Raw genomic sequence first — 24,147 nt, 5'->3', positions numbered from 1 at the left:
GAGGTAATAACATTCTAATATGGCTAAAAGCTTACAAGAATCAATTTTGTGTAATATAGGACCTTTAACATAAAAAAAAAAAAAAAAAAAAAAACTGGTGCCAGAAGCAATAATAGTAAAAAAAAAAGTCTTGCAAGCTTTTAAAGAAGACATATTGTGTTTTTGTCTATAGTTATAATCGATGACAGTCGTGGATCATTATGTTTTATTTTGGACAGTTTAAATGTTGATCTAAAACATCTCAATATAAGAAACAAGAATAGCTGCACATCATGCTAGCGAGCAGATTTTAGTTCACTTGTACAAAATTTTCTACGCAATGCTGCAAGTACAGAGCGTGTTCCAGTGTTGGTGAAAAGGGGGTTGATCGGAGCAATGACATCTTGAATACAGGAGAATAAAGATTACTCAAGCATGCATGAATCACTAAACACAACTCTGAGTGGGTAAATGAGAAATGGAAAACGATTGTAACAGGTTTAAAAAACTAAACTTTGAAAAGTCAGTTTTGCACAATATGTCTCCTTTAACAACTAAGTGAAAAAAGATTTAGACAATGAAGAGCTTCAATATGGCATAATAGTTACATCAGATGCACGGAGCTTACCTGTTGGTATTCTTTCCGGAAAGCAACAAACTTGTCCTTGGCCAATGTCACAGCAAGATCTGAAAGAATACACAATGGACAAGTCTATAAAATATCAAATCAATAAAAACATTACCATTTTATGCGGTATGTGCTTATCATGTGTTTGTCTTCCAGATTCAAAATTGAGCCTAATAGCTGGAAAGTGCAGCGCTATCTTTATGACCCCAGAGATTAGATAATGCATTCCAGTTGCCATTTACGTCCTCAAATGTCAGGCTCCATAATGAACTTACGATAACAGAATCATATTGTTACAGATCAACAGTGAGGTCGGTTTGAGAATCTATCAAAATGCCACAGTGCTGCAAGAACAAACAACATCCTGGAGCTTAAGTGAATGTATCCGTTTGGGCAAGGTTTGAATGGCTGACTCACCAGTTAGAGGGCAAACACTCAACCAACTTAAGTCTCCCATAAGTTGGTTCCATTCCTTTATACTTTTCTTGTTGTATCCTACTCTTGTTTGTACACTCAGTAGGCAAGGCAAGTTTATATGTATAGCACAATTCGTACACAAAGTAATTCAAAGTGGTTTACACAATAAGAAAGACATTAAAATCACAATACAACAAATCAAAACATAAATCATCATAAAATTAACATTAAAACAGACGAGTGCAGAATCAAAACCTTTCAGTCATATGCACAGCTAAACAAAACTGTTTTGAGCCTGGATTTAAACTTTGTCAAAGTAGAGGCCTGTCTCACATCTTCAGAAAGACTGTTCCAGGTTTTCACATGACCACTCTGAGGAAGTGCTAGTGTGTAGTTGAAAGTGAGGTATAAGAACAAATCTATCTAAACATTTGTCTGAAAAAATGATCACGTAATAATAATAAAACTGCATTTTATTATTCAGCGTTGCATAAAACTGAAACACTGATTCCCCATGTTTAGTCCTGACTCTGAGAACTTCAGGGGCCGGCCTCTTGCTGGTGCCCAGAGTGTGAGATGTTTCATATGGCACTAACATGTCGGAGATGTACTTTGGTGCTAGGCCATGGAGAGACTTGTACAAAAGCAGAGCTGCTATAAAGTCTATTCTTTGAGCTACAGGAAGCCAGTGCAGAGATTGAGCACAGGACTTATGTGCTCGTACTTCCTGGTTCTAGTCAGAACCCGAGCAGCAGCATTCTGGATGTACTGTTCTGTCTTAACGCGTGTTTGGAGAGGCCCGTGAGCAGGCTGTTACAGTAGTCTAACCTACTGGAGACAAATGCATGTATAAGTCTCTCTAAGTCTGGCTTTGACAGTATACCTTTGATTTTTGCAATGTTTTTTAGTTGGTAAAAGCTGCAGATGTTACTGATTTGATGTGGCTGTTAAGTAAAGCTTAGTACTTTCCAAAGTCCTTTTTTGTTTTAACTACTTGTAAGATAAATTATGTAGCTGCAGGATAAAACTCGAGACATTTTTTTTAATATTATTGGCTTGAAAAACAAAATGCATTGAAACTGCTCTAAAGGTTGGTTCACACTTGTCCTGGTTTAGTCTTGGTTTCAGCCCAGTTTAGCCCTGTTGTATAAGCAAAAGCAGAACGAGAAGGTATAGGAATGGGTTATTTGAAGATTGGATTATTGGATTATTTGCCCTTTTCCATATAAATATACTTTTTCCTAGGACATTTTTTTCTGTACAGTTGTTTTTGCATTAACTCACTTGCTGTAGTATTTTGAGTGCAGTTATGGTCAAATCATTGAAATATTGAATAGTTTGAGAGATTTTGCCATGCGCACGTTTTATTTGGCTAATCAACTGGCAGGACATGTCTTTAGTTGACCAGGAATGTATTTAGCCAATGACAGCCCTATTGATGTGGACTTGATTTGGTCCTATTAGTCCTGGTCTAGTCCCTATTCTCATATTGTGTGTAAGTGTGAAACCATAGACAGTATATATAAATGGACATTCCTAGCCACAGCATTCCAAACAGGAAGTGAGCATGGGTGCGCTTCCAGCTCTACTGACTGGCTCACCCCTCTCTCCGTAACTGCTGTTGCCAGACTCATTATTTTTGGTTTTAAAATGTTTAACATGTTAACATTTTTATTTAGCTATTGCGTCCATAAATCAGGATATGAACATTAACAGCAGACAAATCAGGAGCTTTCTTTCCCCAAAGTCACTCCCGCTACCGTTAGCAACAGGTTTGATTGACAGCGTTGCTAAGCGCCCGCTCCGTGCAAAACCAGCGGTGTGGGGGGAAGGGGCGTTACCTTCAACAGCCTCGCTCCAGATTGGCTCTTTTGTTGCTATGATGCTCCAAATTCGCCCCTATAACTGCCCGCCTCAATGAGCTTCATTTGACTGGAGCCGAACGCTGCGGATGACGTCACACTCCCTTAGTCCACCTCTTTATACCGTGTATGGTGTAAACGCACTCTTAGAATCCAGGCCAAAACCCCTACTTAACTACGCCAAAACTACTACAATCAATCTTACTTTAATTCAGTTTCAAGCCTGTTCAAATAATGCAGACATGTCTTTGTTGCTGTGTACTTTTCACCCCGCAGATTACAAAAACACAATCCATACGGCATTATCATTTGTTGCTTTATATTCCAAGCATGAAACCTCTATTAGGTGGAGCAACCTTGAGGGCTGTACTTCTCCCAATTAGAGCTAGTGTTTAGAAAGAACTGCAGTGTATCAAAGTCTGTTTTTTCTCTAGATTCTTTGGCTTTTAAGAATTCAGAGCAGACAGAAAAAAAAGCATCCACAGTCTCCTCACACACAGCCTGTTAGAACACCTTCACATTGTAAGGTGTGACTGACGGAAATGACACTGACAACTGCAGGAGCGATTGGGTTCTAAAAGTAGAGCAAAAAGCACTAGACTGTTGGTTAGAGTGAGCAAAATTATTAGGGAGCTGATACTGATATCCGATATTTGGCCTGCTGCTGTGGCCAATACCTGATATTTGCCAATACCAATATAGCTTTTTTTTTAAATAAACAGCAAGGCCTACAAAGTAAAGCTCACAAATTAACCTAACTAACAGCAAAATGTTTGATGTGGGATATATAATTTGTTGCCTGATTGTTTAAACATACAGCCATATTTTAGCCAAATTTTTTCATTCATTTTTTATTTTTTTTGCTCATGAGTCTATCGAGGGGGAGCACTGAAAAATAATGATATTGATTGATAGTAATACTGAAACTTATATAAGGCACATCCATAAAAATTATACAACACCAAGGTAGTTCTATGATATGCTCTTGTGTAGCGTTTGCATGTTCTTCCTGTGTTTGAGAGAGGTGTCCTGCAGGTGCTATAGTTTCCCCCATCATCCTAAACCTGTACGCAATTGCTGGGTTCCAGATTACATCAAAAATTATATAGGTCACTAATGTTTAAGACAGTATTTGTGACAGTATTTACTTTTTGTATATTGTGTTATCAACAGTGAAACCTGGCTCTTGACCCTCATCCCAGAGTATGACATCACAATCTCAAATCTGAAAACCACTACGAGGCTAATCCTCCAGCTCTTGTGAACAGTTTAGGTCAGATGGCTTTAAAGTTTATAGAAGCCATGCAAGCCCCTTTTAACCTACAAACTGCGACATGTTGACAACAACCTGACTTAACTAATGCCGCCCTGATAATCAGAACAATGCTAAAGTTTGGCTCCAAAGTAACTAAGGCAACAGAATAATGAGATGATGAAAACACATGTAAACAGGCTTCTTCCAGTCTGTTTGGTCTAACCTGGCTGTGATCCAGACACTTGACCCCCCCAGAGACCGTCTCCTTTTAATCTAACAATCCCACCTACAGAGACAAAGCCTGACCTTCTTACACACAACAGAGTGCAGCCTGCAGCACAGCTCAGCATAAAGGGACTAGCCCACATGCTTTATTCTGAAAACCATTGGGGCAACATTAGAAAACACTGGCTTAGTTACAAGTCACCATACCAGATCTGCAAATAACTTCAAGAGCGTTACCATAGAAATTACTAATCAAAACTAACTAAACTAAACTAACTAAACTTTTCCTCTTCTCCACAAAAAAAATGTTCTGCTAACTACAGAAAATTGTCAAAACAAAAAAGATGTATAATTGTTTCTGTTAAAGTTGAGCTCCTTTTGGCTAAAATTCTACTTTTTGTTGTGGACTGGAAATAGAAAAGGCTTAAACTCAGTATTAAAGCCAAATGTCATTGTAATCTTCACTGATTTCAGAGCAGTCAGTTCTGACTCGGTGTTAAACTCCCTTGCTTTTCTCTTCTCCGTGAGGGACACACAAAGCAAGAGCACATCACTTTTAAAACGTTGGTTGAACTTCAGTTGAACCAACAGCTTTTGTTGTATGTATTTCCAATGCAATTTCCAATGCAAGAATGTGGGGAAAATAAAATTTTCTTTCATACAGATTCATCTGAACTTAAAATTCGATTAAATGATTCGGAAAAGGGATCAAAACTTACACATTTTTCCTCAACAGATTTTTTAACAATCCACAGTCAAATACTGTCCGTGTAAAGTTTGTAAACATTCTATTGTAGTACACTTCCTCATGATTATTTATTTGATAACGACACAACAGTATAAACAGTATCTTTTGTACCCTGTGTAATTTCATGTAAAATGACCCAGGTGGTGGAGCAGAAGAAAGGCTGAACACTGTCTCTCTGTTACTGTTCTCATAGCTCTTTGTGAGTCGTTCAAAGACACGTTGGAGATCTACCCTTGTGCTGAAAGGCCCAATCGTCACTTCTCATCCACACAACATACTATCTATCCCTGTACTGGACTTTTCAAAAGGACACTTGTGCGATGTCCCAGAAAGAACAAATGTCAAAAGTCATCCAAGGTACAAATGAATGGATTTCAACATGCTAATTATCCTGTTGTGGTTAGTTCCTCTATGTTATGTAATATAGAACCAGAAATCTTCTATTTCTAGGCTAATGGACACAGATGAAATCTAAGCCAGAATACAATAATTTATGAAGATGTGAATGTGGTCATCATTGACTATCCCTGAGTTCAGATGGGCGTGATTGACAAGTGGATTATCCAATCAGGGACATGCATGGTGTGTTTATATTTGTTCGGGTCCTGACTTGAACCACGAAGTATGAGCAGATACGTCCTGTGCTCAGGTCTCTGCACTGGCTCCTGTGGCTCAGAGAACAGATTTTAAAGCACCTCTGATTGTGTACAAGTCTCTCCATGGACTAGCACCAAAGAACATCTCCGGCATTTTAGTGCCATATGAACCATCCCACACTCTGAGGACTTCAGGGACAGGCCTCCTGCTGGTGCCCAGAGTCAGGACTAATCATGGGGAATCAGCGTTTCAGTTTTATGCAGCTAAAACCCGGAACAGTCTTCCTGAAAATGTGAGACAGGCCTCTACTGTCAGGCCTGACAATGTTTAAATCCAGACTCAAAATTATTCTGTTTAGCTCTTCCCTTTTAATGTTAATTTTATGATGATTATTTATGTTTTGATTAGTTTGTATTGTGATTTTATTGTGATTTTTCTTATTCTGTAAAAAAATACTTTTTGTATGAATTGTGCTATCCAAATAAACTTGCCTTGCTTTGCCTGTATCAAAACAAATATGGCTGCTTAGGAAAAAAAGAATGACAAGGAACAGAAAAATGTTGCAGATTTCTGAAGAATAATTGAGCGAACCACTAAACTCTGCTGATCTGAGGTGAAAGAAATTTGATTTGGTTGTAAATGACAAATACATGATAGATGACCAAAGAGCTCCTTCATTTCACATGCGTCACCAATCTGATAGCTTGAGATGTGGCGGATGGCGTGGGGACCATACTGATATATATCTATCTCTATAAAATATACAGAGAGATATCAATCTGGATGTGCCAGGCAACAGTTACAGGGAATTCTGACTTACTGTTGTATTGATGCATGCATATCTTTGGACAGTGAAGTTTGCCATAGGGGGATCCCAAAGAGAAAATGCAGACTCCAAGCAGAAATGTCAAAAATCAGCAGTGACAATTGTGTGTCTTTGGGGCAATTGTAGTGGCAAGCCAGCAAAAAATGTGCACCAATATTTCTGTGAGGGGAATCTTGTTTTCTGCAAAAATCTGTAATCGTTGTTTGGAATAAAGCAGCATCTTTCCCGTAGACTGTATATATAAATGGACATAGCTGACCTGCTAGCCTCCATGTTCTAAATAGAAAGTGACCATGAGCTGCGCTTCCAGCTCCTCTAACTGTGGCTCCAATTCACTTTACTTTTTACATTGCCACACTCTCCATAACTATTGCTGTCAGACTCGTCATTTTGGTCTTAAAATGTTCGTATTGGCCTGCTCTACATGACCCTGGTATTTTTATTTTGCTATTGTGTCAAAATATGAACAGACAAATCAGGTGCCTTTTTTCATAATTTCAACAAAGAATCTAATACCCAAAGGACTACTATACTAGCTCTCCTTTCCAGGTAAACATATTCAGCCATGTTCAACCTGCCAAATACTATATCTGTATGATTCTGCTGCTACCGCTTGTGTAGGTTAGATAAGACACTAGTATGGTTTAATGATTTGTGGATGTAGATTTAAGTGGGGCTACTGTTGATAATAACCACTTTATCTGTTTGTAGTCCATTCTACAGGTTGATCTAAACATGACCTCGAGCATAAGATACAGCAAACACCCATAAATATCCAATGGGTGTTTCTGGATGGCATATGGGGACATAAAGTAAGGTCAGGTAAGGTGCAAAGAAGGGATATATTGTATGCAATTCTGAAACTTTACAATACCGTAATTTTCAGACTGTTGGCAAATTTTGTTAAAAAAAATAAAATAAAATCTATACCGCATATGTCTTTCAGTCTCGTTATTAGCATAATAATTAAGCATATTCATGTAGTGTGCATGCTATATAATACTATTAAAAACACACTAACACATTTAAACGTGCGATATACTGATGAAGAAAATACTGACGAGAATATTGAAACTCATTTATACCACTGATAAAACAACCCAAAAGCAGATTTAGGTCACAAAAACAATTTTAAATCTGCAATAACTGTAAAAAAAAAAAAAAAAAAAAGAAAAAAAATCATGAGCTGTAATGAATTTACAGCTGAATGAAACACTTACGTACTTAGTTTGCATTTGTAGCTTCTAATACGTAGAAGTTATTTATTCAAGTTTTTATGGCTTAAATCTTATCATACAGCCAACAAAAATAATCCCAAATATCTCATTGGTGCAAAGAAAATGTACAAATGATAAAAAATATATTGTTTCATCTTTCATTGTGAATGATAAGTCGATATAGTCATTATTGTGACAGGTATTTGTCAAGCTTGTACCCAATTTCTTTAATGTATTCAACTAAAACTGGTTGTCACTAAAGATTGAAGGAATAATGCCTCAAACTGTTGGACCCATTTGTGTTTCAGTAACAAAGTCCATCAACATTAAAGGCAATTTTGCAACACAGTCTGGGCAGTGTGGTGATCAAAATCAAATTGCAATCCACTCTCTGTAATTTTAGCAAAATCAGATTCACTTTCTATCTTTAGTGCTCAAACTTTTTCACACATCCCCTATTGGTCTGCCACTGTAGGGTCTGACTGAGAGACAGGTGGAATTAACCAATCATAGTGCAGCGTGAACTTTCAGAAGAACCAGATGGGTTCATTTACCTCTTAAAAGTATTAGGGTTACAAAAAGTAACAAAAAAAAAAAAAAAAAAAAAAGATATACTAATCGATACTAAAACTAGTATCAAAAATACCAGGATGACTGAGGAATTACATGTATATAAAACCAGATGGTAAAATAAAATAAAGTACTATTATTTAATGCTGAAAATCGCATTATTTTCTCTAAAGAAAGAATGTTTTTAATTATCATATACAGCATCAGAATCGGTATTGCATATCGAGCCCGTTCCTTAGTATCAAACTAAAGAAATGTTTGTATCGTGACAAAACTAAAAGGTATTTAAAAAAAAGTGCACATGAATTTAAAATCTAAATTATAATCTGACTTCAAGAAAATTCTGATATTCATTTATAGCCAAAGAACCAAAATGTTGCCACTAAATACAGCCCGTAAACCAGTGCTCTAACCCCCAATATATTCCCCAGCTAAGCCCTGTCTCCTGTCTCTATAACCATATCCAACAGGCTTAAAAACCCAATAACAACTCATACCCAGGAACAACTTCCATTCACTTATTAGAGCCACTACAGTTCACAAAGAGACGAGTCAGGAGAATTTCTTTAGCTTTATAAAATTTTCAGAGAGTTATCTAAGGCGAGAGTCTGCGTGAGAACTGTGTTTGGCCTTTCCCTGCTGTTATGAGCTGTCAGGAGCCACAGAGCAGGCTGAGAATATTAACCTTTCTGCAACTGTCTTTTTCTAAATTACTTTTGGATTTGTAGCAGTTTGAACAGAGCAGGGTAGTCATGGAGACGGCTGGTAAAAGAGTTTAAGGAAGAGGGAGCATAGAAGGTGCCATGTGAAAATGAAAGATAGCTTTAAAGTTTTTGTCTGGTCTATACCCAAGTTGTTTGGAATCTAGATTTGTGAAATACAAGCTAACATAAGCTTTGATAAATAGAGCATTGCATGTGTCAAAACCAAATATTATAGCCAAGAAAGCAAAAGAAGAATAGTTAGCGAAATGTTTCCTGTAACAGACTTAAAGACTTAAAGGTGCACGATGTAACTCCTGCACCTGTGTGTCTCCATGGAGATGTTACTGCTTTGCCTGGATAGTTCCACAGTATGGCATTGGGGATATGAGAAAAAAAAGAATCACTTCTTTTTTTTTTTTTTTTTGACAATATTAAACCTAATTGCATGTATGCATTTCAAACGCAAAACATGTGTGTGGTCCCATTATTGCCATCGTAAATTGTGAGAAAATAGTTATTTTATTTTTGTAACTTGGATTATAATATATAATAACCCTGTGGCTCTGACTCAGAGGTTTCACCTGAACAAGTGAGCGGTGATTCCTCTTCAACATCACAAGCTTTTACTGCCACACAATTGGCTGTAGACCTGTCAACTATAGCATTAAAAATGTATCCATTGAGACAAGTAACAGGTCTGTCTCCTGACATGACGATTGTTACATAGGCATAGAAAACTGGCGCAGTATCTAGGATATTTATGGTGGAATACCAAGCAACAAAAGTAAGTGATGTGTCCATATCGAACCATTACAAAAATAAAAGGACAAGGCATCTCACAGAGACAATCAAGCTAAAGTCCAAGAGCTGTCCAACCACCTGCTCCACCACTAAATACTAAACTTTGCGTTCATGCAAAAGTTTTCACACTATGAAGATAGATGCCAGTAGTATCCCCACAGTTTATCAGGTGGTTCCGCTGCTTTTGTTTATTTTTGAACTTTGTTTTAACTAATATATCTCTATGAGAGTTTTGCACTACTGCCACAAACATGAGAGATTACCATGGTAACAGTAATGCAACGAAGCAAAAAAGTGAATAGTACAGTCAGAACTGGAATCAAACTATAGACTGTGACAACCACAAGAGGACAGAAATATTCTGTTTTATGACTTGTCACTCTATGCATAGTGATTTAAAGAACATCTTTTGTGCTTGTGTCTGCTATATGATTATAATCCATGACACCTGTGGATCATTATGTTTTTACACATTTTAAATTCCAATATGGAGCTGTCAGTCCTTCTTGTGGTTAGCTGCAGATCACACTAGTGAGTTGCAGATTTTTTTTTCACTTGTACCAAAATGACTATGCGACACTGCCAAATCCTACACCTATCACCAATTAAGAAAATGTAACTGGAGAAAGAAGTAAGTACAGAGCAGTGGGCGTGTGCTGGTGGTGGGAAAAATGAGAGATGATATGGCGCCTTGAAAATAAGCGATTAAAGATTGCTCAAACATGCACGAATCACTCCAAAAACAACTTCAAGGGGGTAAATGAGAGGGGGGGAAACAACTATAACATGGTTAAAAGCTCGGAAAAGTAAATTTTGCATAATACATCTGGTTTAATCTGATTTAGATTTTATGATGTAATAAAAGCTCTACATCAAATACATGAAAAAAACTATGTAGATACGGCAGAACAACACTGAAGCTGCATGTGTCATTGTGTCACATCAACTATGAATGTGTGAATGAACAGTGTCATTCAGTTTACTTTAAAATAAGAACTTGTGCAGCCAAAATCAATCAATCAATCTGTCAAGTCAAATCTACATACAAGTAATTTTAACTTTATATAGATTTTATTTTTTTCATTGTAAACCCATAAGTAACCCCCCAAAAAGTTATATAGCACCCCTTTAATCAAATTTGACTGTAGTGGTGGGTCATCTGCAAGATCAACAATGATATAAAATGTGATATAAGTGATGATCTAACATATAAAAAAAATAAATCAATAAATACTTGTTTTGTTATGGCTTGTTTTATGGTACATTGATGAAACATAAGGCAATAATCCAGGACTACACAGGAAAAGACTGATCGTGTCTGCAGACTGTGATCTCACACAATCTCAGACGGCAAAGCTGAGAATCCCTGGGAACACAAACACACCATCGTTTCTCTGTTGCTAAGAAACAGAAGTTATGAATATTTTTAGATAAACGATTCTGGGAAACTGATGAGGACTGGGACGGCTTTACGGGGAAATTCCAACCACCGAGAGGAGAGATGCGTGCTAGGTCTGTCACAATAACATATTTTGAAACAAGATAACATTTAAACTACTTCATACCCCTGACACAGGATAATTCCAGTAAACCGATTTTTAAATAGACAGTATCTTTCAAAAGGCACGAGCTGCAATAATAAATAGCGGAATGAACCAATATTTAGCCGTAGAGGTTAGTTATTCAACCTTCTACAGCTCAAATATTATTGTATTACAACAAAATATCCCAAATTTTACAAAGAAAATGTACACACGTCTCTTTACAACTTAAACAATTTACTACAAAGGCAATTGATAAAATATCTTAATCAGACTTGTTCTACTGTACTCAATGGTTTCCAAAGTTGTTGTTTTTGTTTTTAACCTCATTTATTACACCTCTATATGGGCACCATTAGTCACACAAAGCACATCGAGACAGTATTCGATTTCTTGCCATGTTCGCAGTAGCACAGCCCCATCAATGGTAACACTCACATCTGTTATCATTTGCTTTAGTTCAGTAATGTCCCGTATCTTTGTTCAACACACAATATAAGATCTTTAACATAGCCCCATAGAAAGAAATCCAGAGGTGTGAGATGATATCTGGTGAATGTTCTGGCCACGGAGTTCGTCCATCCCTTCAAATCCAACGGTCTGGAGATGTTTGACTGACATTTCCAGACAAAAATGCAATGTGATTAAAAACTTTTATAACCACTGAGAACAACAGAAACAAATCGAATTAATATATCTGATCAATTGCCTTTGTAATTTAATTTAAAAACTGTAAAGAGACTTTGTGGACACCCAGTACATTGTTCCAGATTTCATGATAGGCCTAGTACGTGGAAATAACTCCCTCCCCCCATCTACACATGCAAATAAAAAGTAACATTAGCTCAATTAACTAGCTTATTCATTCAATGTGAGTAAATAACTGAGGTTCCAATTTATAGCTGTAAGCTCGGGGACTAACATAACAAACTAAAGAGTTACAATGAGCCAGACAGTAATAGATCAAAATAATAGGGGTGTACCAGTGGGCATAAAACCAGTAGATGCGATGTCCGATGCTCATGCTAGGAATGATTTAGCAGCTAGTCCAGGAAGATTTTGGAACACCAGAGCCAGTCCCCTGTATTTTTTTTTTTTTTCCTATAGCCATTAGCACTAGGTTAGGTTATTCATTATCTGAAGCTGTCAGCTGGTACTAACCAATCGATCACCTTAAAGTGAGGTCAAAGCTTTGTTAAAAGTCATTGTTGAGTGTTGTACCTGCATTATTTTAGATAATAATTAACGTGTAAACATAAACATCATGAAATAAACATTGTATCTATGTTAATATGGGAATCAGCTTCAGTTGTAGGGCAGAAATAGAGAATGGTATGTCTATAGGTGCACTGTCACTGAAAAAAAAAACAAAAAAAAACAATTGAACCTTTAGATCCTTTAGCAAATCTATACGAACCCTGACATTATCTTAAGACGCTTTTCCCAATTCCAGTCTCTAAACACCATACATCTGCTGCATCAAATGTTATTTTTATTTCTTCCTCACAAACATCTGTTGACCTGTTATCTGCACCCATATTTTTTTTTTTTATTTATTGTTTTATGCCATGCCACAAATGCTATTGTTTACACAGCCCTCGATCCATCCCATACATAAATCATGATGTGGAGAATGCACAGCTGGGGTTTGACATTTAAGTGCAATGCGTTCTAATGAAGTGGAGTGAGCGTGCACGTGGTAGTGTATGGATGTGCATGTGTGTTTGAGTCTCGTGGGGGTAAGAGCGTATAGAGAAGAGCAAAGTAAACAGATGTAGCCATAGAATCTGTCACTATGGAGAGAGCATGGGGATAAACTTTACATAGGCAAAGGTAAGAGTATAAGCAAAATATTGACTAGGACAACTTAAGGACTGGATTGAACACTGCTTAAAGCTGAAGCACCCAGCTTAAAGTATATTTTGTTTGTATTGTAAAAGCGCAAGAATCAGATCTCTACATGCCATCTTAATCTAATAAAGAATAAGAAAACATTTTATCTATTGCAAATTTATACAGAAGCGCCGTGTGAGTCGATATATGGCTATGTAAATGGTCAGATTTTTATATAGCGCTTTTCCACCTTCAAGTCACTCAAAGCATTTTACATCAAGGAACCACTCTCCCATTCACACACACGTTCATACACAGAGGTGGGTAAAGTGTCTTGCCCAAGGACACAACAACAGCACTCATCTGTCGGAGCTGGAATCACTCTGCCAACCTGTGGGTCAGTGGATCTGACCGCTCAACTAATGATGTTTATCTCGAGAGCGGGATTTGAACCACCAACCTTCGGATCTATATAGTTGCCTCGCACTATATAGAATTATACACCAACTTTCCCCAGTCCCAGTTTGAAAATCAGGTACTGCAGCTTCAACCAACACATGAGAAAAAGTCAAGGTATTCATGGGAAACTTTGTGGAGTGGACATAGCTGTTGGGCTAGCATAACTGCCTTAAAGCAAAAAGGTCACAGGTTCAATTCCTAAACTATGTGGGACCATCTACTGTATGTTCTCCCTGTGTTTATCGTGGATGTTCTTGATTGAAGGATAGACTACATATCCCTCAGCTGGATACTCAAGACCAACATTCTGGCTCATGGCACACCCTTAAATATAACATAAACCTTATTTAATGTATCAATATAGAGCATGCTTTGAAGCAGATCAGAAAAAAACACACAATTTTGGGGAGGGTTTTGCACATAGAGGAGTTTCTAATGTGAAAGACCATTACAATATACAGAATATGCATGCAGAGAATGTGCACGTGGTAGAAAGATGTAATGTCCAGTACACAAACTCAAATAAAAGGCATTGTTAAAGCTAGGCCTGTCACGATAACAAATTTTGAAGCGAAATATGTCGCTGAAGTAAATACAGATGATAAACGATAATGTTAAAGCCACTGACAAAATAAACACAACGCAATTTAAAGCCCAAAACTATTTTAAATGTACATATTAATATTTTAAAAAAAATCATGAGCTGCAATAAATAAACAGCAGAATGAAACACTTAGTACTTAGTTTGCGTCTGTAATGAGTCATAGAAGTTATTTATTCAACATTTTACAGCATAAATCTTAGCATATATTCAAGAAATAACCAAAGAATAGCCCAGTACTGCAAAGAAAAAGTTCTCAAGATAAATATTGACCCCAAGCAGGCCTAGTTAACGCACAATAACTTCACATAAATGTGCAGAGAAGTGGACGGAGATAGGGGTATTTTCAGAGCACTCAACACAGGACAAAACAGGATTATCAAACATACACGAAACTATCAGAAAATACAACTCAGAGTACAGCTAATGATGAGGGAACGCCATTCATACATGGTTATAATCTCATACAATTTGATAATATGTCGGCTGTGGTATTCTAATGTGTCCTGTCACAATGGAACCATCAAGCCTCATTTACTGTGACACTGAGCTGTGCCTTTGACATCTCAGCCCTCTGCCTGTCCTTTCTGCTCCTCCCTCCTGCCTTTACAATATACAGAATATGCACGTGCTAGACAGATTATAGTGGCATGTCCAATACAGAAATTCAGGCCCTGAAATAAGATTGAATATTTAAAAAATGTGTTAATAATTTTAATGTATAACTTATGGAAAGGTTATGCATGAATTCATATATTTATTAACTGGAAAGTTTTAGCTGACATGACTCGAACTTTTGTATTTGATGTCGGATTGTCAAAAGTATCAAAAATTAGATACTAATCGGTATTAAATCTAGTATTGAAGCTAGAAAAAAAAAAAAAAATGGATGAAATTTGACCTTGCCTGAACTAGTATAAGACCACATGGTATAATAATAAACAAATATTCCTTTTGTGTTGAAAATTACAATATTATCTAAAAAAAGAACATTTTAGGGTATCGAGTATCGAGTCTATTCTTCGTTATCGAAATCAATTTTGAAATTTTCATATCGTGACAACACTAATGTGATATTTGTAAATTGTGTGGACTTTATACTGGAGATAGACGGCCGATATTTGGACTTTAGCATATTGGCCTTAAATTGAACAGATAACTGCACAAAACATGAATACACAGCTCTATAATAGGTTTGTGATTTTAAAAAAAGGCTTGGAGGGAGATAAAATCATGTAGTAAATAAAAAAAATTACATAATTTGAGGAAAATAATCAAGATTAGCCCAATATTTCGGCCCAAAAATATCAACAGAGCTTATCAGCCATCGGTTGTTCTGGATTCTAAATAATATATGAAAAAAACTATATCAGTTGATCTCTACTTTATACATTGGATTTACTGATTATGTGTTACTATATTTCATGCATTTTTGTGATTTTATTCTGTGTAAAGCACTTTGAGTTGTCTGTGTGCATGAAAGGCGCTCTACAAATGAAACTGACTCGAAATAAAGGTTATATAAAAGTGTGGGTGGAGAATGTATTGAATTATTGCATGGAGAGAGTCAAAGTGAGGGTCATATGGATAAGATGTCAGCTATTAAGAGATTAATTTGCTGAAAATGGGAAAGACCTGATCATGTAGCCCTGTTAAATTACAGAGGGAAGGAGGAGACAGTGTGGGAACTTGTAATATAAACTCACTCAACTGTCCTGACGTCAAAAAGCAATGAGAATAGGTAATGCGTAAGATGACTTTGTAGATAACTTTGAATTAAAGACTGCTACGCCTAATAAACGATCAACAAAAGAATATGTTTGGGGATCTAGGCAGGACTGTCACGATAATTACTATATCGCTTTATTGTTCAATATATGAAAGCTGGAAGAATATTCTTTGGGGGTCTTTGGGGGGAGTTTTGCTGTCATGGTAATCCTAACAACAACTAGCATGCTAACAGTGCTACTTCCTGATTTGCAGACAATAAAACTCTTTACATGCAAACCGCACACAGCACTCATTTGGACCTTAAGAGCTGCTTTTACAATATAACTTTATTATACCCTCATTTGTAGCATCATTGTGCCATATAAAAACAGCCAATTGACAATCCATGTTACAATGCTTTGGACAATATTTGTAGTAATACTCTTAAGACAGAATATTTCAAACTAAAATTATACCAAACAATGGCATTGTGTTGAGTTGTCAATCGCACAATGACCCGGTAACACTGAGAGGATTGAGGTAAACAGTGTCCCAGATTACAATCAGCTCATCTTGTGCTCCTGTCTGCTCCTGTCTGCTCCTGACACTGACAGACAGGGGCATAACCCAATCCACCAATCAGACGGCTCCATCTCACCCACAGTTCCGCACTCTGTTAACACATTTTGGGCATCCTAATTATTTACCGCAACGAGATTATAAGCACTTTTCACAACTTGCAGAGGCTAGAGTGGATATGCTGTCACAATAATGCAAACAAACACTAGCATAACAGCGCAAATTGCGTTAATGACATAATTGACATCAGCTGCTGAACTATCACGGGGCAGTATTGTAGTTTATCCAAAGCCAAAAGAGAAGCACTCAAATGAACCAAAACAAAAATTTGGAAAGTAATTTTTTTTAAATTTTCATATGGGAAAGAAGTCTGTTATTTTCTGCAACAAGATTTGTCTGAACGTTACAGCTTTTCCCGATCATGTAAATACAGAGAAGTGGGCGGAGATAGGGGGTAGGTGAAAACAGACTCAAGCACACTTACACCACTCAAGCCTCAAATGCATTACTCAAACAAATTACAACTCTCTCACTTCATAAAAGTTGATTTTGTGTTATATTTCCCCTTTAATGACAGAAGTTAGCACAGGCTCCAATAGCAAAACAAATACAGTGTCTCTACCAGTGTCCATCTTGTGGTAAGCTGCATCAATCCTAAACCAATTAGCGCTGTAGTTTTTCACTAGTGAGCACTTTAGCTGCTTAGGGGGTCCGTAAGAGCTTTAGTCTGACAAGGATACCCCTGCAACTACAATCATATGACCCACTCTCGACTAAAGTAGACAGTTTAAATGTGTCTACAAACAATGGCTGCTAGCAGTAAAGCTGGTAAACCATTGAGGGAGGTCAACATGAATCAGTTAATGGGTAAATGTGATTATTCAGGTCACAATATAACCATAGGAATTAAAATAAATAATAATTGTGATAATTCTAGAAGGATTTTGCAAAGCTGGTCACATAATAGAGAAATTATAACAAATTTTACCTTTTTTTTCCCCATAAATAATTGTAAAATCATGATGCAACCATAGACTGTATAAAGAAGTGGACTAAGTGTGTGACGACGCCTATAGTGTTGAAGCTCATCGAGGCTAACAGTTATAGGAGCGAATTTGGAGCAGTGTGCCATATTGGAATTCCAACCGCGAGTATCACAGCAACCAAAGAGCCAATCCGGAGCTCGGCTGGTGAAGGTAATGCCCCTTACCCCCTGCACCGCTGCTTTAACAGGGAGTGGGTGCTTAGCAACACTGTCAAATAGCAAATAAAAACACTAAGATCATGTAGAGCGGGATAATACCAACATTTTAAGACCAAAATGACAAAACTGACAGCAGCAGTTATGGTGAGATGGGTGACAGTTTTTTCAATATAAAGTGAATTCGAGCCAGAATCGATGGGAGCCGGAAGCGTGCCCATACTCCCTTCCTAGCTCTGTCCATTCATATATACAGTCTGTGGATGTCTCCTATAATAATAACAATACAGTTTGATATTGTGACATTCGTACATTAAGGATCAATGCATGGATTACTACCACATTAGCCTCTGTCGCTAAACATTTGATAAAAGTTTCATGAGTTTAGCTGTAGCAAATAGATCATGAATAATTTTGCTTAGGCTCTCGCTCGGTGTTGTCATCTCTACCGTTGGCAGCTTAACCCTACAGTGCCCTGTGTCTACATAGAGCAGAGGATGCTGGGAATGCAACCATGAGCTCTTCAATGGAGCGTAACAAAGAGACTGAGGCTGCTCCACTTGTCCTGCTTCCATAAACACAAGACTGACCCAAATATGACTGACACACAAGCACAGTGCTTGCTACCCGATTTTTCTGTATTAAACACATAAAAGTAAACATAACTAGTTCATTCTAAACAGTTTGCAGTGGTCCAAAGTTATTCCTTAATTTCCTAGCACATCCCCAGTACTTAGTTATTCCCCTCAATGAGTTTAAAAGGGCATTTCACAACTTTCAGAGGCCGGAGTAGAGTTTTGCCATTAGAGTAATACTTACAGCAACTAGCATGCTACCATCACACTTACTGGTTCTAAGACGATGCAGAGTGCAGACAGAATGTATTTATTTAAGTATTTAATTGTAGAGCTATCAAAGACTTCATATTTTCTAAAAGTTTTGGTTTAGCTATGACCTACCCACGACAGAACTTGGTAAATATGTTCTATACTACCACTTTTGAGTTGCAAAAAGTTAACATAAAGTTGAATTATGTAACTTCTCTGGTGAGGCGTCCACCTTCTGCACGTCTCAATGGAAATGTTATTGTTTCGCCTGGAAAGTACCATAGTATGGTGGTAACCGATCAATGCAGTTATGAAATGTCACATAGTGCTCTTTTAATATGCCATTATCATATACTTTTGGAAGAGTTACTTGTTACATCAAGAACTGCACTTCACAGCAACGCTAAGGTTGACGTGAAGTGTCTTGCCAATGGACATAACCCTGTAGAAATTGGCATTGAACCACCAGTAGTCCAAACATATATGGAAATAATCTCCCCGAAGACTCAGAAGATAGTTGTGATGAAGAGGAGGCATTGGAGAGGTTGAGGCAGATCATGGTTCTGCTGTTGTGGCGATTGACCAGTAGAGGATCGTAGCACAGCACATATATAGCAGCACAAAAAAAAAATATGGAATATTAGTATATGTAATGATTGAAAGGTGATTGGTCGACAACTAAAGTCAGTAGGCAGTGATGGGCTCACAACTGCAGAGAGGTGACAGGAGGTAGGGAAGGTTGAATCTACACTTCACTTTCACTTTTTCACAGTGAAAATCTCATGGACTTTCCTCTCTGCCTCTCATTTCCTACCACAGTCTATGGCACTTCTCTTCTGCCTGTCAGATCTGTGCGGGCTTAAGCTTAGGTGGCATTATAATCTTACCTCCAAACGCCTCAACACGGCAGTCTCTTAATGTCACAGCTGTTATCTTCACTTTCTCCTCTGCTAATGTTCCGAGCCTCACTAAAACAGATTTCTTTAATTAAACGCAACTCGCACTTTGGAGAAGGAATTAGCTGTGTATGGATCTGGCCTCACTGCATTAAATCGTGATTGATGAAAAGGTTATATTATGCAAAATCGACTCGGGCTGCCTACTAAAATGTTCACCTGAAAACATTAATAGGAGTTGTTTCATTCAGCCCGTATTCTATGGCGCTGAGTTGATGGCACATGGGTCGACTCTTTTAACGCCAAAACACTAAACATCAAATTTATACATTCACTCAATTAAAGTCTGTAGCGTCATATACCAATATCTCATCCAGAACACTTCTCCAATACTTTGTGAAAATGTGAGTCTGGTCATTGGTAAATCTCTCCAAGTTCAGATGACCGTGATTTTGTTCGTAAAAGACAGATGACCAATGACCTCCTTTGTTCACCATATGTCACTGAAATAAACAAATCTGACTGCACGATCATGTTTGCTGCTGGCACGAGATGCAATGGAGGGCTTGGGGACCAGACAAACATCTCTATAATAAAAAAAAATATATAATAATACATTCAAATCATCCAAACAAAGCAGTATAGTGAACATTCCATTACTCTGCAATATAAAGTCATAACTAGTATTTGGACAGCTACTTGTTCATCCATCTATTCTAAGCAGCCCTGACCTTCAAATTCTTCATCTATTGTTTGTTTATTTTTTGCTTGTGAGTGGGAGAGCTTCATTTTTACGTAGCCTCTCATATGGCTGGTCTCAGATTTGTAGTCGTGTTCCGAGAGTAAAAACACATGGCTTTACAGTATAAAGATATACTGATCCTCAATCACAATAGCGGAGCTGTAGCCCAGATTTAACCAATGCTACAACGCAGAGGCGGAGAGGACGAGGAACACGCTACATGTGTGACAAGAGAGACTTCCACAGCACTTTTGTAAGATTTAACATACACGCACACAAGTTGTACAAAAGTGTGTAGTCTGAGCCTGGTCTTATCTCCCTTGGCAAGCGTAATAGCCAATCAGAGAAATGTATGGTCTGTATCAAAACAAACATGACAGCTTAGGAGCGATAAAGAAGAGGTATTCTATCTTACTGAGATTTCAGAGCCTGAAAAATGTGTTGTTTTAGTCATAAGCTTCATAACTACATTTTCGTCCTGGTTTCGCCTTGGTTAAGTTTAGCAACCAAATTTGTAGTGATGATGTTAAAATCAGACAGTACCACAAAAATCCTATATGCACATACCCATACCTTATCCCACCATGCACCTTATTTACTCATAATATCCTACAATTAAGTAAAGCAGTAGTTTACACTGACACGCAATCACTTTCTCTCCAGCTTCTGTCTAAGCTATTCTCTTCTAGCAGGCTTCACTAATCACTAGTTGTCATATTATTCCACAACCTGTCAATCAAAGCCGATCTCTATCTATTCACGTTGTGTAACTGACATTTTATGAGCCCATTATTTCTGTCAAATATGAAATAAACTCAAAGACAATTCATAGAAAGACATTTCAATTGTTCCTGGTGGACGCTATTACATTGTGATCTATATTCCAATTCTGTTTGCACTCACACTCAGCAGATATGGGCCAATCGGCTGACATGGGCTCTAGGCTGCTCAGTTCTGTCTCCGAACCTCCTTCTGCCCCCTGCCCATTGCGTCGGGTGAGTGGTGACATGACAGAGGGTGACAGCAGGCGAACATCGAGAGGAGGGATGAGTTCAGAATATGTAGTTTATGTAAGATACACTAAATAACCTATATATTTTTTTTGACTTGTGATGCATTGTGGTTCAAGATATAGTCTCTGTATATTTTTGTTGTAGGCTATATTAAGATTTGAGAAATTGATGATATCCAAACTTTAAATTAAAAAGCAGAAAAAGCTCCAGAAACTTTGTGCAACTAGCATCTATTAGCATAAATGACTTTTTATACTGATATTATAGTAAATGTTAGCATTCTATTCATAATATATTGAGTCCTGTGGAACAATACACATCCCTGCGTATCTCTACCTTGGTCTGAGCTAGACCAGTTATCAGTCTAGACAGGTGGAGCTGGCATTTCAACCCCTCACCACACAACGATCTGAACTCTGGTCTGAAAGGTTACACTGCTCCATGCTTGAGCTGTGATGTTTTAATAGAAGAGACGTTTAAGATCTACTGACATTTACTAGGGATTTAGAATCAAATTTTTAGGCTAGTCCTGGCCCCAGATGGGAGCTCGTTTCCTTCCCTGTTATTTCCTATTGAATATTTGATATGCAGTTTTTCTCCCATTTTTTAAGTCATCAGCCACCTCAGCCTTTCCATTTTCTCCTCCTCGCCATCGTCTTAGCCTTAGACCCGACTAAACTTTTGCTCCCAGCTTTGACCAATACAGAAGATTTTCACTGACACATTTGTGACTCATTTCTCTTGTTATGTGCGGCGCGTGAATAAGAGGAGTCAAAGCAGGGTCAGCAGCCACACTTGTGCTAAAGCGCGTTTGGCCTAAGGACACGACAACGGCACACGCAGAGCTGAAGGGCATTCTTTCTTCATCTTCATCACACAACAGTTATAGGCTCCTCTGTCAGCAACTTGTATGCGTTCATACTAAAGGCAGTATTAGATGTCTGCGGTGTAGTGTGATCAAATACTTGAATGTACAAAACTCTGAGAAGGAGGAGGAGTGAAACATTTCAGACTCAAATAAAACAGCATAAACTCAAAGAGGACAGAGGATGCAGTTGTGCACAGGGATTTAGATCAGCATTAATTACCAAATGGTTGCCAGTTTGAGCCCGGCAGACACTATTGAAGCATAAACTGTTCATGAAGTGTCACAAGTCTTGCCCAGTCTTATAACAACAAACCACTATAATGACTAGGAATAGAAAAAAGTAAGTAAAGTAAACATTCAGCCTGTCGAGCTAACACACTTTTTAGTCCGATGTATTGCTCAAGAAAATATAGATGATAATATTGAAACTAATTTATGTCACTGATACAATAACTTAAGTAGAATTATCGCCAAAAAACATAGCTATTCAACTGTCTACAGCTCAGAACATTCGGCCTGTCACGCTAACAAATGTTTAAGTCCGATGTATTGCTCAAGAAAATATAGACGATAATATTGAAACTAATTTATGTCACTGATACAATAACTTAAGTAGAATTATCCCCCAAAAACATAGCTATTCAACCGTCTACAGCTCAAATCTTATCATAGCATAAAAAAAAAGAAAAAGTCCCCCAAAAATGATTGTTCCATCTATCATGTATTGAACAATAACTTGATATAATGATGATCATGACAGGCCTAGTAAACATTTCCATTTATCTGTTTTCTTCCTCTTTTCCCAGGTTGGGTTGCACACGCAGCAGTCTGAGCAGGGAGAAGCAGACTTCCCTCTTCACACACACTTCCTCCAGCTCTTTCTGAACTGTTTCCAAGCCAGCCAAGAGACATAGTCCCTCCAGCGTGTCTTAGGTCTTCTCTGAGGCCTTCTCCTGTTAGGGCTGTATGATTTTGGGAAAAAATTTGTAGTATTGGGTAGGCCTGTCACGGTAACAAATTTTAAAGTACGATATATTGCTTAAAATATTGCTTCTAAATGTATAAAATTGTAAAAAAAAAAAAAAAAAAAAAAGTGCGTCTATAATGGGTTCATAATTTGACCTTCTACAGCTCAAATCTCATCATGGTACAGAAAACGAACCAAATATTTCCCACTAATAGAGCTGCACAATAATTACTATATCAACTTGTCGTTCAATATATGAAAGCTGGAACAATATATTTTGGGCCTTAATATTGATTTAAATACTTTTTTCTTTACAAAAGTTGGGAGAATTTGGGTATTTTTGATGTAATATGATGAGGAGCGAATTAGTCCCTTTTATGGCTAATTATTGGTACATTCTGCTATGTATTTGTTGCAGCTCATGTCTTTTAATGAAACAGTCTATTTAAAAATGGTTTACTGGGATTATCTTTAGCATTATTCCAATCTGAATCAGTGGCATAAAGTTGTTTCAATATCATCGTTTATCGCAAAATATCATGTTTCAAAATGTGGTCGTAATGTTATCGTAACAGGTCTACCCTTTAGTACAAAGAAAAGTACCCAAAAATGACTGTTCCATCTGTTATGATGTTCTGTTTGTTCTGTTGAACGATAAGAGGATATAGTATTTATCCGGCCTAGTATTGGGATTAGATTTGCAATTTGCCGTTTCAGAAATAAGTATCTCCAGAAGCGTTAACATTTGAGCGAAGACTGAAATCTGAAATGATAAACTGACCGGTAAATCGAGAGCTTTGCCTTTTGCTTTTGGTACATTGAAGAAATACTGTTTTCTACTTCAGTCAATTGGCCTATCCATAGAGTACATAGATGGAGCTGACTTGGGATATCTCATAATTTGTGGTGTCAACGGAACAAATGATTTTCTCCTCATTAGAATTCGTCAACATAATGTGGATAATGCTTTGTCTAACGAGGTCTAATCATGTTTACAGGCTGTTGGCATTTGATGAGCAGATTCATAATTACATCATTACTGGACAAATAAGCCACAGCAGCCAATAAATAATGAGAGCGC

The 24,147-nt window shown here is 37.4% G+C and overlaps 1 protein-coding gene across 8 annotated transcripts in view; it reads right to left on the bottom strand.

Annotated features, from left to right (window-relative positions):
* The window catches only part of prom1a (prominin 1a), an 89,743-nt gene that overhangs the window by 56,665 nt on the left and 8,931 nt on the right, over positions 1-24,147 (bottom strand). For all 8 annotated transcript variants that reach the window (XM_055224804.1, XM_055224800.1, XM_055224802.1 and 5 more), the window contains exon 2: positions 608-666. In XM_055224804.1, the coding sequence (XP_055080779.1) occupies positions 608-666 (59 nt within the window). The remainder of the gene's footprint in view (positions 1-607; positions 667-24,147) is intronic.

This window comes from Periophthalmus magnuspinnatus, chromosome 10 (genome assembly GCF_009829125.3).
Source record: "Periophthalmus magnuspinnatus isolate fPerMag1 chromosome 10, fPerMag1.2.pri, whole genome shotgun sequence".
Taxonomy (NCBI): Eukaryota; Metazoa; Chordata; class Actinopteri; order Gobiiformes; family Gobiidae; genus Periophthalmus; species Periophthalmus magnuspinnatus.
This window is presented reverse-complemented; position numbering and strand designations above follow the sequence as displayed.